Source organism: Mustela putorius, unplaced genomic scaffold, assembly GCF_011764305.1.
Source record: "Mustela putorius furo isolate JIRA1106 unplaced genomic scaffold, ASM1176430v1.1 tig00000867_pilon_pilon_pilon, whole genome shotgun sequence".
Classification (NCBI taxonomy): domain Eukaryota; kingdom Metazoa; phylum Chordata; class Mammalia; order Carnivora; family Mustelidae; genus Mustela; species Mustela putorius.
Genome location: NW_025421501.1, coordinates 3,145,020 through 3,160,914, shown reverse-complemented (window position 1 = coordinate 3,160,914; position 15,895 = coordinate 3,145,020). Strand labels below are relative to the sequence as shown.

Genomic DNA, 15,895 nt, shown 5'->3' with positions numbered 1-15,895 from the left:
AAAGTTTTCTGGAAGTTTAGAAAGGGGATCGAACATTCATAGAGGGAGGTCTCGAGGTGAATGCCCCAAGATAAGAACCATGAGCCCTCTGGCCAAGCGGATGAGAACCATGAGCCCTCTGGCCAAGTGGAGAAGATCAGGGTAAGTGGAAGGGGGGCTTGGCCAAGCCCTGTTGGGTTGTCCCTTAAATTGGAAGAAGGAGGAGCCATGAACCCAGGCCTGGGTGCCCAGCCAGAAGGGGCACTGCCTGGGTCCACACTGGGGAAGTTAGCAGACTTCACAGCCTCACTCGTCACTGACTGTACAGCGTGGGTGACAACAGCTGCCACGGGGCCATCAGCACTAGAGAAAGTCATCTCTAGCGATAGCTGAATGTCATGCCTGGCACATAGTCGGTGTTGATAAATGTTAGCTTAAAAATAAGTTAAGACGAAGGGTTTTGAGCAGGAAGTGATGATCCCAGCAGAACTTTGGGAAGTCTGTCAGGAATCCAGGGACGAGGAACTTTCCCTAGGGAAGTCTGCGTTGAAGAAAAAGGCAGGCTTCTCTCAGGAAATGGGGCAGGAATCCCATCTCCCAGCCTGGGCAGCTGCCGGCTAGAGAAACACGAACCCCAGGGAAGAGCCCACAATGTCACTGAGGTTTTGGGTCAGGGAGAGCAAGCCAAAGTTTGTGCTGATAATAAAAAGGGGAAGTCGGGGGGGGGGGGGGGGGAAGCCGGCTAGTCAGGGTCTATGCTGTAACACTGTGCTGCAGTTTGGCCATGCTTGGGCAAAGGCAAGGAGGTTGCCCCCTGGGAAGGGCTCACAGGCCAGCCTCGTAGCAGGTAAGTCAGCAGACAAGTCTCAGAGCCCTGGTGAGGCCCCCTGGACTGGGAGAAGTTTCTAGAGGAGAGATAATTGACCTCACTTCAGAAGGCAGCATTGAAGTTGGCCGGGCCAAGGGGGCACAACCGGTGTCCTGAGCTTCCTCTGTTGGCCCCACACATCTCGTCTTGGTCTCTCTCCTCCAATGAGAGCAGAGAGCCACAGACTGGAGAGAGCGCTAAAGGATGAACAGGAGGCACTTCTTCCCCCAGCCCTCTCCTCAACGAGTCTCCATGGCTTGGTTGCATTTCTCTACCGAAGGCCACAGTTTCTGTCTTTCAGTCTCCCTGGGTCTCATCTACTTCCTCCCTTGAGTCCTGCAGGCCTCGGGGTGATAACGGTCCTAACCTCCTCTTGTTGCTCCACCAAAGCCTGCCCACAGCCTTGAAAACGGTTCTTTTCTGAGCCCTCCTCATCGTCCCAGCTGGTGTCCCAGCCAGAGCCCAGAACCTGGGACCAAATAAATGACATGGCCCATGAAGCTTCCACCTAAAGGGATTGGAAAGTCTCCAGTTTCCTCCTACACTCTTATTGTCTGTTTTCTTAACCACATTTTTAAAAAATGGTGGTATTTGGGGCATCTGGGTGGCTCAGTGGGTTAAAGCCTCTGCCTTCGGCTCAGGTCATGATCCCAGGGTCCTGGGATCAAGCCCCAAATCAGGCTCTCTGCTTGGCAGGGAGCCTGGTCCCCCCCCCCCTCTCTGCCTGCCTCTCTGCCTACTTGTGATCTCTGTCTGTCAAATAAATAAATAAAATCTTTTAAAAAATTTAAAAAATTAAAAAAAATTAAAAATGGTGGTAAAACACACATAATATGAAATTTACCATTGCAACCGTTTTTAAGCGGATAATTCCATGGCATTAAGTACACTTGTAATAGTGTGCACCATTCCACCACAGATCTGTAGTCCCCTTATAAAACTGGAATTCTAGACCTATGAGACAGTAACCTCCATGCCACCCTCCCCCCAGCCTCTGGCAACCACCATTTTACTTTCTGTCTCAACAAACTTGACTATTTTATAGAAGCGGAATCCCACGTATGGAATTTGTTTTTTTCTAGCTGGTTCATTTCACTTAGCATCACGTCCTCAGGGTTCATCCGTGTCGTGGCACGTATCTCATTTCCTTTCTTTTTAGGGCTGACTCCTGTCCCACTGGATGCATATGCCACATTTTGTTTATTCGTTCATCCATCAGTAGATGCTTGGGTTACTTCTCTCTTTGGCTGTGGTGACTAATGCTGCTAAGACCGTAGAGGGAAAGTATATTTTTGAGATTCTGCTTTCCATTATTTGGGCATATATCTAGAAGTGGGCTTACCACCTGTGATAACCCTATTTTGGAAGGTTTTTTTTTTTTTAAAGATTTTATTTATTTATTTGACAGAGAGAGATCACAAGTAGGCAGAGGCAGGCAGAGAGAGAGGAAGGGAAGCAGGCTTCCTGCTGAGCAGAGAGCCCGATGCGGGACTCGATCCCAGGACCCTGAGATCATGACCTGAGCCAAAGGCAGCGGCTTAACACACTGAGCCACCCAGGCGCCCGGAGGGTTTTTTTTTTTTTTGAGGAACTCCCATACTGTTTTCCAGAGGGGGTGCACCATTTTATATTCGCAGCAATAGTACACCAGCGTTCCAGTTTCTCTACATCCTCACCAACACTTGTCGTTTTGTTGTGGTTGTTGTTGCTGTGCAGAATAGCCATCCTGGTGGGTTGGATGTGCGTATCTCATTGTGGTTGTCATTTCCACTTACCTAACGATTAGTCCTGTGGAGCCCCTTTTCATGTCCTTGCTGCCCATGTGTGTATCTTCTTTGGAGAAATGTCTATTCAAGTTCTTCGTCCATTTCAAATCATGTTTGCTTTCTTTGAGTTGTTGGGAGTTCTTTATACATCCTGGGTATTAACCCTTTCTTCGTCTGCTCAGGCTGCCATAACCAAAAGCAGAGACTCAGTGGCTTAAACAACAGATGTTTATTTCTCACAGTTCTGGGGGCTGGGAAGTCCAAGACCAGGGCGCTGGCTGAGGGCTCTTTCCGGGCTCATAGATGGCTGCCTTCTCACTTGGTCCTCCTAAGATCTCTCTTTGATTCCAAGGCCACCAATCCTGTCAAATTAGGATCCCGCCCTCATTTATGACCTCATTTAATTTTGTCTCCTAAAAGCCCTGTCTCCACATACAATAACATTGGGGGCTAGGATTTCAGCATATGAATATAGGGGTGTGGGGGACATTGTTCAATCCACAGCAGACCCCCTTACCAGAAAAATGATTTGCAGGTATCTTCTCCCATTCCATGAATTTTTTTTTTTTTTTTTTTTTTTTTTTTTTTTCTGTCAATTGTGTCCTTTGATGCACAAAGGTTTTTAATTTTGACGTAGTCCAATTTATCTATTTTCTTCTTTGGTTGCCTGTGCTTTCGGTGTCATATCAAACAACCCATTGTCAAATCGACGTCACAAAGGTTTTCCCCTTTGTTTTCTTCTAAGCGTTTTACAATTTTAATGCTTGCATTTAGGTCTTTGATCTGCTTTTGAGCTAACTTTTGTTTATGGCGCAAGCTAAGGCTCCAAATTCGTTCTTTTGATTGTGGATAGCCAGTTTTCCCAGCACCATTTGTTGAAAAGACTGCCTGCCCTTCCCTACTGAATGGTCCTGGCACTGCATTACAGTTTTTATTCTTAGTTACCCTTCGATAGCTCTTTTAAAACTATTTCTACAGAAAGAGCTCTTGGAAGTATTTTATTTCCATCTCCTTTTCTCCTGCCTTGGCTCATGCACTTTAAATGCTTTGATGTGAAGCCACATTATAGGTAAGGAAATAACTACTAATTAGTGGCCATCCACTGCTTGGGATGTTGCCTTCTTGGTTTAGCTTTGGAGACAGCAGGATGGCCTGGGGCAGTGATTCTGAGGTCTTGCCCGTCTCAATATAGCTCCCAGATTACAGCCTCTTTCTCAGGTCTGATTTCATATTCAGTGACCCGACTCCTCAGTTCCTTATCCCAGATCACACCCTAGATGCTATGGAGCTCTGCCTTGTGGCAACATCTCATCGTTGCTACAAGTTCTCCCTCCATTTTTGACATGGATTGTTTGTTTTTTTCAGGTTTGAGATGGTGTGGTTAGCGACGTACAGATGTTCTTTTCTGTTTAGATTTTGTTTTATCATTTCCTGGTACTTGTTTCCTTTAAATGACTTCTGCTGATGAGATAAATTATAGTTTGCCATTTTTCTTCTGAGACCGCATGGAGAGCTATTCTTTTCCTTACTTATCGGGAAGGGATCTAAGGCAAATGGGATGAGTTCTCCTCTCCAGACCACAGGAAATAATAAATTTGGAAGAGTTTCCTGTGGCCTCCAGCTGAATTCTGGGATTCCCTCAGCTGCTCCCCAAACAGATTCTCGGCATTAACGGTGCCGTGTTGGATGGGAAATGAACCAGGTGCCCGACTAAGAACCAGCACCCAAGGACTCTTCTTCTTCCTCTAGAACTGTCTCTCAACCTTGACTACTGACATTATAGGCCAGACCCTTCTTCATTGTCGGGGCCGCCCTTTGGCTTGTAGGATGTCCAACAGCATCTCCAGGTCTACCCAGTAGCACACCCCAAGTTGTGACAACCAGCACGGTCTCCATACGCTGCCAAAGGCCCTGGGTGGCAGAACCACCCACCCCAGTTTGCGACCTCCTGTGGACGAGGTCAAGAGCAAAGGCAGCACATGCTCTGAAAGGCTCAAGCTAGATATTTTCAGCCTGTTGTTCACTTGGGTTCTGTTTCCTGCCGAGTCCCCTGGTGATTGAGCTATGTGAACATTCATATTTTGTTAGTTCTCAGACTTGAATGCCTTAGCTTTCCACTTCCTGGAGCTTATTGTGCTTGTAGTCAAGACCTCCGTGGCCCTCCCACTCCCAGACACTTGTTATTACACGATCGGCAAGAATGGGTTCCCCATCGCCCTTGTGTTCTCTTGCCTTAAAAGGGTCAGAGGTCTGAGGCCCTCAAGCAACCGTTCCACTACAGGTTCCGAGGGCAGCAGTGAAGGAGCTGGGGAACGTGTTTGGAGGGAGCGGGAGGCCTGTGCATGGGCTCTGATGTTCCCCCAGGACCAGACACCTAATCGTATTCCTAAAATAGCTGTTACCATTTCCCTCCTCCGCCCCTCCCTCCTCTCTCCTGTTTCTACTTAATGCCATATAATTTATGAGTTACGGTCTAAGTATAAGTCTCACTCTCTTCTGTAAAGGAAAGAAGCTTGGTAAGAGCATAAAATGTTTGGAGAATTTAAAGAAAAGACCCCGGGAAGGCTCTCTTCCCACCCCTGCAGGAGTGGGCTCCTAGATCTAATTATAATGCCTTCATCAGCTTGATCCTTTGAGATGGGTTAGAAGGGTTTGCAGAAATCAGGGAATTAACAATGGAAATCTTAAAAACAACAAAAAAACCTCCCTGTACTTGGCCAGAGCCCATCTATTTATTTAATGTTACTAACTCATATCCATAAGGAGGTTACTCCACCCAGAATTCACACCTGTGTTCTCAGCAGCTAGGCTGTATTAAGGTTGAGGCCGATTCTCAGGATGGGTCAGCTCTCAGCGTTCATTTTCCTCTCTACTCTGCCTCTTCCATGTTTTTGCAAGAAAACAGGCTGCTCTGTGTACAGGAGGAGCCCTTTCCTTTAATCTGGTGTGTCTGGCTCCTGCCCCCGAAATTGGTTTAATGGGTCCGTTGCTGTGTACTGTTAAGTTAATAAAGCGGGACCGCCCTCTGCTGAACACAATGGACAGTTTGTGTGGGGAAGGCAGCTACCGTCAGCTGAGTGCCTTTTACGTGCCTGGCCCTCGGTATCCATGTTTTCTTTCCATCTGTGCTACCTGCACTTTATTGGGTGAAGATGTGGAGAATCAGGGTGTTGGGAAAGCATGCCTGTGTTCACACAGCAAACAGTGATGCTGGGTTTGGAGCAGGAGCATTGGATCCAGAAGCTTTCCTGCTCTCCTGTGGGAGCAAAGATGATTCACAGAGGCCCTATCCATCCCTGGTGTGTAAGGGCCAATGACCGCTGGGTTTGAATCCTGGCTCTCTCATAAATTCTGTTGATTTGGGCAAGTCAGTTAACCCTCCTGAGCCAGTGTTTCCCCCTCTGCAAAGTGGGGGTGATACTTAACTTGCCTCCAAGGGTTTGCCCATGAAGAGCACTTGGCAGAGCCTCACCAGGCTCAGAGTGGCACAGAGTGGTTGCCCTTACACACAGCACATTTCCATAACAAACCAGTTCCCTGTGTCAAGAAGTGGGGTGCATGAAAGTCTGCAGAAATCTGGGAGTGGGGCCTATGGGCACCTGCTCTGCTTCCAGCAGGAGGCCTTCCTGCCAGTGGGCAGAGGGCAGGACCCACGCTGGCCAAGCACTGCTGATGGATGGCTCTGAGCATAAATCTTTCCAGTCTGTTCCAGAAGAGCCCAGAGCCGGGTATGAGCAGGGCAAGGGGGAAAAAGCAGTCTCCAGACAACTTGGAGAATGCTAGAAGACACTGGTCCAGGCTGGAGGTGAGGGCTGGGGTGAAGTTTAGTAACATCCTAAGCCATGAGAAGGGGGAGCAGGGCGCAAAGCTAGCATTGGATCTGACTGGAGCGTTTTCCCATACATCAGCTCTCATCGTCTCCTCCATCCCTGGGCAGCTGCACTGATCCTGAAGAACCCAGTACAGCTCCAGGGGTCCCATCCCGGGCACTCTCCATACCTATAGGGTTCTATTCCGGATACCCATGAGTAGGGCATCAGTTATCTCATTTCTGTATATATATTGAATTCAGAAAGAAGGTGGCATTTGAAGGGAAGAATCTGGCTGGTGGACGGGTCCAAAATAGAAGGCTTTGTCTGGCAATAGTGATGGGGAAAAAGGAGTGAGGGAGCCAAGAAAGGATAGCATGGCCAACAGGAGGGGTCCCGATGAGACACGGTCTCCGGCTACATCCATTTGGAAATAATTTGATTGGGTTCAGAAGGTTCTAGGAGGGATAAAGAAAGGAGGGATGATGCAAGGGAAGAAACCCTGAGAATTCTGCCTCAGAGCAAGTAACTGATCAGCCTTCGAAAGCCTGCTAAACATTTTCCAGGTGCACTGTCCAGAAGATGGCCAGATTTGTTGCCAGAGATTAAGAGAGGAGTTTAGATCTTGAGTGTTTTGACCAAGAATCACCTTGGTCTAGGGCAGAATCACCTTATGCCTTCATAAAGTAAGCCCCGGCGTAGTCCTCTTGAACGAATTATAATCATAACATACAGGGATGCCTTGATGAAACAGAATTTTTGATTCATCTACCTAAAGACGGGCTGACATGTTACAGGCTGATTCTGTAGTAACTGATAAAAGGAATCAGTCATGCTCTTCAAGAATTACTCAGGCTATGTCAGCTCGTTTCTGTTGTGGGAATCCCAGTAAAATGAGTTACTGTGTCGTTGTCAACCTAGGCATGCTCTCAACGTTGCCATGGAAACCAGCATTAAGACTCGCGGGTCAAGAAAGCAAAGAAAAATAATTGGTGCTAAACATCAATAAAATATACGAGAAGTACAACAGAATGAAAAAAAAAATTATCACGATGCCCGGCACCAAGCTGAGACTAATCAGGCTCAGCACTAAATCATAAAACTGAAATCACGGAGACGTTTTCTCAGAGACACTGGAGAGAATGCAGGGCAAAGTCTTTATAAATACGTATCCTCACCTGTGGCCACGTTTGCACAGCTGCGGACACAGCAGCGATGGGCTCCCGGTGGATTCTTGGACACATGCAATCCCCAGCAAGTTGCTGGAAGCAGGAAGAGGCGCTGGCTGGTCCCTGCTGAGAAGCACTGTCAATGGAAATGGTGTCTTCCAGCCGGGACCAGGGAGAGGTCACAGCCTGAGCTAGGCTGCACTGGTGGCCTATTGTTTTTCCAATAGGTGACTAGTGCAGTCTGCTTGGATGCTGGGAGGTGCGGGAGAGGGTGCCCAGAGCTGCTTGGCCCCAGCTAGGATCCCTCCCTCGAGGACAGTTCATGAGACCTCCAGGTTCGGAGCGTGGCCGCCGGAATCAGCTGTCTGTCCCCTACTGGTGTTTTTTAAAGTGCATTTTTCCTGTTTGTTTCTTTGAGGGGATGCTGCATTACCTGGGGTTTTGGTATTCTGTGCCACACCTTAGTCATTGCAATACACGAAGGTTGGGGCAGGGCTGGAGAAAGCATTTCCCTCCTGTGCGGTTGCAGAACTGAAAGAAGGAATCTGAGGGGCACCTGGGTGGCTCAGTTGGTTAAGCAGCTGCCTTTGGCTTGGGTAGTCCTGGGATCGAGTCCTACGTGGGGCTCCTTGCTCAGCAGGGAGCCTGCTTCTCCCTCTCCCTCTGCCTACTGCTCTGCCTACCTGTGCGCTCTATCTCTCTGTCAAATAAATAAATAAGATCTTAAAAAAAAAAAAAGGAAGGAAGGAAGGAAACGGGCTCTAAGAGGGCTCTAATGAGAGCCTGCCGGCTGATGGCAAGCCTTGGGCGGTCTTCCACACCTCCATCTGCAGGCACTCTCCCCCCGGGGCTTTTCACTGCGACCTGGTCCTTAGCACGAATTTCTTTCACACAACAGTTTAGACCAGGGGGAACTCTACGTACAGTGTTAGATCGGGCCAATCAAATACGCTCCATTCACTTTCAAATGGTCCCCATTTTTACTGTTTTGCTGGAAAGAAGGAAAAGGCTGTGCTTCCGGGAAATCCAATTTTCAAGTAATTCATTTAGATCTATTTGATAATTCCGTGGGTTGTGCCCTTGTCAACCCCGAAGCTGCAAGTCTTAAGGACACAGAATGTCTTGACTCAAGCGGTTCCATTTTAAGGGGATAGGTATTTAGCCCATGGACCTAAAGTATAAAAGCAGATAGTATGTATTCTACCGTATACTGATACAGTAAGACGCTGAACAAGGAGCTGACATTTTGCTGAAAAGCAATGTGAGAGCATCAATGAAATCATGTGTAGGTTTCACTAGTTGGGTAAAAGCCATCGTGGACTTGTGCAAAGGAGCCTTCCCTCAAAGGTGTCAGCTCCAGAGATCATACTCACTGTCCGCCCAAGGAGAAACCCTCAATCTGATAACCGTGGGAACATGGAGATCGGGGAGGGCTCCGAGATGTGGCTCTGCATGTTCAAGTTGTGGACACATGTTTCTCTTTCCCGTCTCGCGCAGGAAGACGGACTCACCAGGACAAACATGAGGAGCGCAGCCAAGCCCTGGAATCCGGTCCTCAAAGCGGGCAGCCATGGGACAGACCGGACGCGGCCCCTGCCGGCGGCGCCCTCTGGCATGAAGAGTTCGAAATCTTCCACCTCGCTGGCGTTTGAGTCCCGGCTCAGCAAGGTACAGACGCAAATGTCCCCACATGGCTGCTGGGCGCCCCTGGGGAGCCCCGGCCGGGAGGACTGAAGAGGGCGGTAATCGAGACTAGCGGCCTGTCAAGGTCAGGAAGGAGGCTCCCTGGAGGATTCCATGAGAACCAGCCCATCCTGACTCAAAGGAGTGGAGCAAAGGGTGGAGGGGAGCAGAGGGGTTCCGGGCTTGAGAAAGGAAATGTGCAACATGTTTAACAGAGAAACTAAGATTCCCCTGCCCTGATTGATGTGGACTCCCCCGTTAGAGTTTTGCCCCCGGTACCCTAGCCGATGGGGGTCAGGACCACCAGGGATCTCCTCCGACCTGATCATGGAGTTGTCAATTCTCCATCTCATCTCACTTGCCCATCAGTAGCGTTAACTTGATTGATTACGCCCTCCGTGTGGGAAAACCGTCTCTCAGTTTCCTCCTCCGTCCCCGGTGGCCCTCAAGGTCTCTGCTGCCGGCTCCCACTTATCCTCCAGGTTTCTAATGTCAGGTGGGCCCAGGGTACAGATTTGGGGGGAGGGGTCTCATCTCTTATCTAGCTACTGTGTCAGCCCCAAAGCCACCCTTACCGTCTTGAGATGCGATTCAGAAATTGGATCACCTGCCGACAAGCGTACTCTTGAAAAATCAATATAACACCTTAACTATAAGAGAAAAAGAAGAGGCAATTCATGTTTAATTAAGTAATCTGTGTTTGCATTTGCATGTGCTTGAGCGTGACCACTGACAGACCTATGATGCTCCTTAGAGCACCGAGGATGGGGCAGCTGTGTACGAAATATGTTGTTTTTCTCCATAAAACCAAGGGATGCTCGAGGCTCAGATAATGATGAAAAGGGGCTCCCCCTCTGTGAATGTCTGCAGAATGTGTGAGAACTCTGTGGGATATGGGACCACGTTTGTGCAACCTTGCCACATGTGTTGTAGGGCATCTGGGTTCCCCATCCTCCCACCCATTAAATACAAGCAGCACCTCCGATCAGGGGGGTAACTACACATGTCCCCCCCTCAATTTCCAACTTGCTCCCTGAGTGAGGGTCAGCACTGGCTACGTCGAGAACAGTTGTTCTAGTGTTAGCGGCTGTTGCTGTGAATTTTAATACATGGAAGGACACTTGAACATGGGTTTGAGCTGCAAGTTCACTTAGGTGCCCATCTTTATAGAACAGTCCTGTAAGGGTATTTTCTCTCCTGATTTTCCTATCATTTTCTTCTCTCTAGTTCACTTTCCTATAGGAACACGGTATATAATACACGTCACATACAAACGAGGTGTTAATCGACTGTTTATGTTACCTGTAAGGCTTCTGGTCAGTAGTAGGCTATGAATAAAGTTTCGGGGGAGGCCGTAGTCATACCTGGGCTTTTGACTGCGTGGGTCTTGGCACCCCTGTGCTGTTGTTCAAGGGGCGACTGTACATGGGGATGACATACGAATTTGCATCTCCAGGAGCCCTCCAGCTGCCTTTGTGACATCCCCACTTAGATGTCTAAAAGGTACCCAGAGGGGCGCCTGAGGGACTCAGTCGGTTAAGCGTCCGACTCTTGGTTTCGGCTCAGATCGTGATCTTGGGGTCGTGAGATCAAGCCCCCTGTTGGGCTCAGTGCTTAGCACAGAGTCTGCTTGAGATTCTCTCTCCCTCTGTTCCTCCCCCACTCATGTGTGTGCTATCTCTCTCTTTCTAAAATAATCTTTAAAAAATAAAAATAGGGGCGCCTGGGTGGCTCAGTGGGTTAAGCCGCTGCCTTCGGCTCAGGTCATGATCTCAGGGTCCTGGGATCGAGTCCTGCATCGGGCTCTCTGCTCAGCAGGGAGCCTGCTTCCCTCTCTCTCTCTCTGCCTGCCTCTCCATCTACTTGTGATTTCTCTCTGTCAAATAAATAAATAAAATCTTAAAATAAAAATAAAAATAAAGATCAATCAAAGGCAGCTAGAATGTAACAAGTCCAAAACAGACGTCCTTCCCTTCCGTCTCACGCCCCCCTGAATCTTCCCCTTTGAGTCATTTCATCTTCTCAACAGCTCAGGCCAGCGCAAAACGCCATCACTTCCAAACTGATGCCAGCTTCAGCCAACGGCCACCGCCTGCCTCCCTTGGGACCCCCAGGCTCTTGCCGCCACCTTCCTTGCACGGCCTTCCTGAAGCATCCCCATCCTTTTTTGTCTTTGCACCCCACCTTCCGTTCTCTGCAAAAGCCAGAGCGGTCCTCTCAGCACGTATGTGCCATCACATCTCCACTGAGAAGCCCCTCAGGGCTCCCCATTTCACTTAGGGTGAAAAGCAAAGTCCTTGATAAAGCCGGTGACGTCCTGGAGATCCCATCGCCTCTCAGATGTCCTTGCCGTCCCCCCTGCCCTGCTCCCCCTGGGCTCCAGACACATGCTCTCCTGGTGCCCAGTGGCATTGCCCCTCCATGAGCTAGACGCAACCCTGCAGCAGCCTGTTTGCGGCTCCTCTGCCTGGAGCATTCCTCCTCCCCCCACCCCTGCTCCTCTGCCATTTCTTCTTTAAGTCTATACTCAAATGTCACTTTGTCGGATGTCATCCCTGGTCACTCAATGGAAAGTGCCCCGTGGGTCCCCATGCACCCTCCTCGCTCTCCACTTTCTGGCTCTGTGACTCAGGCAAGCTACGTACTGTCCTGAGCTCTGAGATGAAGGTAATACCTTATTTACCTCGAGGACTAAATGTGCACAAAGTGCCCTACATACAATTTTGTTTGTCATTCCATTATGCTGGACTTGCCCATTATTTCCATGGTTTTTATTTTTATTTTCTTTCACCTGTAGCACATTTGAGAAACTTTTTTTTTTTAATTTTATTTATTTCACAGAGAGCACGAGGAGGGGGAGCTGCAGAGAGGGAGAAGCAGGCTCCCCACAGAGCAGAGAGCCTGACATGGGGCTCTCTACCAGGACCTCACGATCATGACATGAGCCAAAGGCAGATGCTTAACCAACTGAGCCACCTGGGTGCCCCAAGGAGACATTTTTAATAGAGATTTTAAATTAATATGTATGTTTCAGACCATTAGAGCTTCTGGAATCTGTCAACATGTTTTTGAAAGCAGTGTTTAATAAAAAAGGTTTAAGCTCAGGCGGGTTCCCTAAGGACAATGAAATGTTGGCTGCTTCTGCCCCTGACAGGTAAATGTTTTTGGAAACTTGTCCCATGGGGGAAATGTCAGGAGAAAAGCAAATATCCATGTTGCCATCTTGATGCTTGGGGTCTCCAGGTCTTACACTATAAAAGAGAAAGCATTCAAGGGAAGGGGTAGCAGAAGGAACTGTACCGAGCCTGTGCCTCTCTGGCCTTCGGCATGTTTCTGCGTTTTGACCAGTTTCCTCTTCCCGCCTCTCGCTGTGTGTAAAGGATTTGTTTCCCCCCCGTAGTTTACTATGGAAATGGCAAGCACCCAGAGACATTGAATGACTGTGACACCCATACACCACCAGCCACCTGGATGCTACAGTTGCCATCTTTACCATATTTGCTTTATAGTAAGTGGATACATATGGCATGGATATATTTGAACTAGTCACAAATAGGAAAACGAGGAGTGAGGGGCGAGGAGCCCAGATGGCCTGGAGGATGTCGCTGTGGGTCTTCCATGGGCTGCTCAAGCCCAGCACGGGAACAGAAAGCCCTGGGGTGCTCAGATGCAGACAGGCCACTTCATTCTGGCGATTAGTAAAGTCCACGTCTATGAGTCAGGACCCCCTTCATTGCATATAGCAAAGCAATGGCTTAAGGACCTTCAACAGAAAAGAAATGGGTTGAGCTTATCTGAGGTTCCCATGTCACTGAGGGTAGAAGAAAGGGACAAGTCTGCAGCTCAGAGAGGCCAGGACCAGGGACTGGAACACACCAGAATTCTTTCTCTGTCACTCATCTCTGCTCACCTCTGCCCCACTGCTCCTGTCTCCTGCTAACCTCTGGTCTCCTTTACCTTGTGTTACAAAGCATGGCTGCCAGCATGCCCATCCCTTGGAAGACCTGACTGCTTTGCTTACTTCCAATTAGTTCCTTTGCTTACTTCTGATCTGTCTTAAAAAAAAAAAAAAACAAAAAAAATCAGGGGCACCTGTGTGGCTCAGTGGGTTAAAGCCTCTGCCTTCGGCTCAGGTCATGATCTCAGGGTCCTAAGATCAAGCCCCGCATTGGGCTTTCTGCTCAGCGGGGAGCCTGCTTCTCCCTCTCTCTCTCTGCCTGCCTCTCTGCCTACTTGTAGTCTCTGTCTGTCAAATAAATAAAATAAAATCTTTAAAAAAATAAAAAAAACATTGTTATTAAAAAAAAATCAAACAACAAGCAAAAAACTCGGAAAAGTCTCTGCTTGGCTCCACATGAGTCATATACTGCCCCTGACCCTGTGGGTAGGGTGGCTGGGGCTCCCCACCCTTGGAAAGCAGGGTTTAAGCATGTTCTGCGTGAGGCTTGGAGACCCAGCCAGGCTTACGTAATCATTCTCCAGGAGTGCTCCCCACCTGTGCTGCCTCAAACACTAACCACCGGCCACATGTGGCAGTTGAACCCCTGAAATGTCAGAATTAACTGTGCTTTAAGTGTGAAATACACACCCGAGTGTGACAAGTCAGTGCCAAAAAATATATAAAATGCCTTATTAATATATTTTACACTAACTGATAATATTTTGAATGTGTTAAGAAAATATGTTCTTTTTTTTTTTAAAGATTTTATTTATTTGACAGAGATACACAGTGAGAGAGGAAACACAAGCATGGGGAGTGGGAGAGGGAGAAGCAGGTTCCCCAGTGAGCAGGGAGCCCAATGTGGGGTCGATCCCAAGACCCTGGGATCATGACCAGAGCTGAAGGCAAACACTTAACGACTGAGCCACCCAGGCGCCCCTAAGAAAATATATTCTTAACATTAATTTTACCTTTCATCTCACTTTGTTAATAGGGCCCCTAGCCATGCATGGCTGGTGTTATATTTCCACCAACACTGTTGTGCTAAACCATTGGTTCTCAGAGTGTGGTCCCCAGGCCAGCAGCAGCAGCAGCAGCAGCACCAACCAGGAACTTGTTAGAAATGCAGATTCTCGGGCCTCACTCCAGACCTTGGAAATCTAAAACTTGGGGATGGCGGGGGAGGGGAGGCAGATTGGAGGCTGGGGTGTAGGCAGCTGTCTGCATTTTAACAAGCCCTCTGAGGATCCTCGTTCCCCCGAGGTTGAGAGCTGGTGCTTTGACCAGAACACGGTTTCTGCCTTTGAAGATGGGATTAGGATAGGTGTGATTTTAGAAAGCTTCAGATTCCGCTCCTGCCCCATCTTTGTGGAATTGAGAGGAATTTCTTAGCTACATTAATCTGTGAGCTATTTAAACTTTTTCCCCTTTGTAAGCTTTCCTGTGCAGGTGCTCGGCAGCTTAAATATCAGTGAACCACATTCTTGAAAATGCTTATTAAACATATCAAAGTAACACCCGAAGTGCAAACCTGCCCAGTGATCTTCTGTAACAAACCAGAAATCTCAACACGTTCAGTTACCAGCCAACGAAGCCCAAAGCACAGGCGTGAATAGAGACAGAATAAGAATTACTGAGCCTCCATAGCTCTGTGTGCCTGATGTTGATGTCGCAGTCAAAACAGCGTGACAGAGGAAGAGGTTTGCTGCAGAGGAAAAGGACCAGCTTTTAGTGTGTGTGTGCTGCCTTCTGAGGGAGCCTCTGAGCAGTAAATCATTCTCAGATGGGATTCCTTGTGGAAGGTACCCCCCTCTAAATTCATTGCAGCTTCCCAAACTCCCATGCTGCATGGGAAGGAGATTGCAGGCCGGTAGCACATCTGGGGTGTCCTTCTCCCTGGAAGGGGCAGGTCACATCTCTATATAACAGAGTGGGATCACGAAGGGGCCCGTCTCCACTGCTTGCTGACTCCGGTCCTCTTGTGGCTTCTGCCTGTCTTCTCACCAGAGACTGTGCTTTTAGGGAAAGGCGGGGTGGAAGGAGCAAGGTCGCCCCGTGGGCCCCACCCCCAGGGGGCGGAGCCTGGAGGTGGGTGGAGGCTGTGGGTGGGACCGCAGAAGGCAGTTTCAGTTAGGGAGGGTGGGGAGGGCTGAGTAGGGGAAGCGGGAGCGGGTGGGAGCGGCGGGGTTCCCGGGGAGTTGTACTCTTATTTTTTGATTCCCCCCATTCTGGTTTGCAGACAGAGCCTTTGCTTTCCCGGCCTTTGGCTGTGGAGTTTGATTATTCCAAACTCTGCATCAGACTTAACAGATTTTAGTCCTGTCCCAGAATCAGAGAGAGGTCAGCGGAACCAAGTGCTTATCATTTGCATTGCTGCCTTAAAAATTTCCCTTAACTGCAACGATTTCTCTTTTTCATTTGAGGTGGTGTACAGGGAATTTTCAAAATCTAAAATCAGAACTGAGGATGCTTGAGTGGCTCAGTCGGGTGGGCAGCTGCCTTCGGCTCAGGTCGTGATCCCAGGGTCCCAGGATTGAACCTCACATTGGGCTCCCTGCTCAGTGGGGAATCTGCTTCTCCCTCTCCCTGCTGCTTCCCCTACTTGTGCTCTCTCTGTATCTCTCTGTCAAATAAATAAAAATCTTTACTTTAAAAAAAAAAAAAAAGTAATCAGAACTGAT

At 48.7% G+C, this 15,895-nt stretch overlaps 1 protein-coding gene across 9 annotated transcripts in view; it reads left to right on the top strand.

Moving 5' to 3' along the window:
• SPECC1 (sperm antigen with calponin homology and coiled-coil domains 1) overlaps window positions 1-15,895 on the top strand; it is a 221,990-nt gene that overhangs the window by 16,923 nt on the left and 189,172 nt on the right. For 8 of the 9 annotated variants that reach the window (XR_006608242.1, XM_004779879.3, XM_013049626.2 and 5 more), the window contains exon 2: window positions 9,089-9,259. The exons of the other annotated variant lie outside the window; for it this stretch is intronic. Coding sequence is in view for 7 of the 8 variants with exons in the window: in XM_004779879.3 (XP_004779936.1) it covers window positions 9,113-9,259 (147 nt within the window). In the remaining variant the exon portion in view is untranslated. The remainder of the gene's footprint in view (window positions 1-9,088; window positions 9,260-15,895) is intronic. 9 annotated transcript variants of the gene reach the window in all.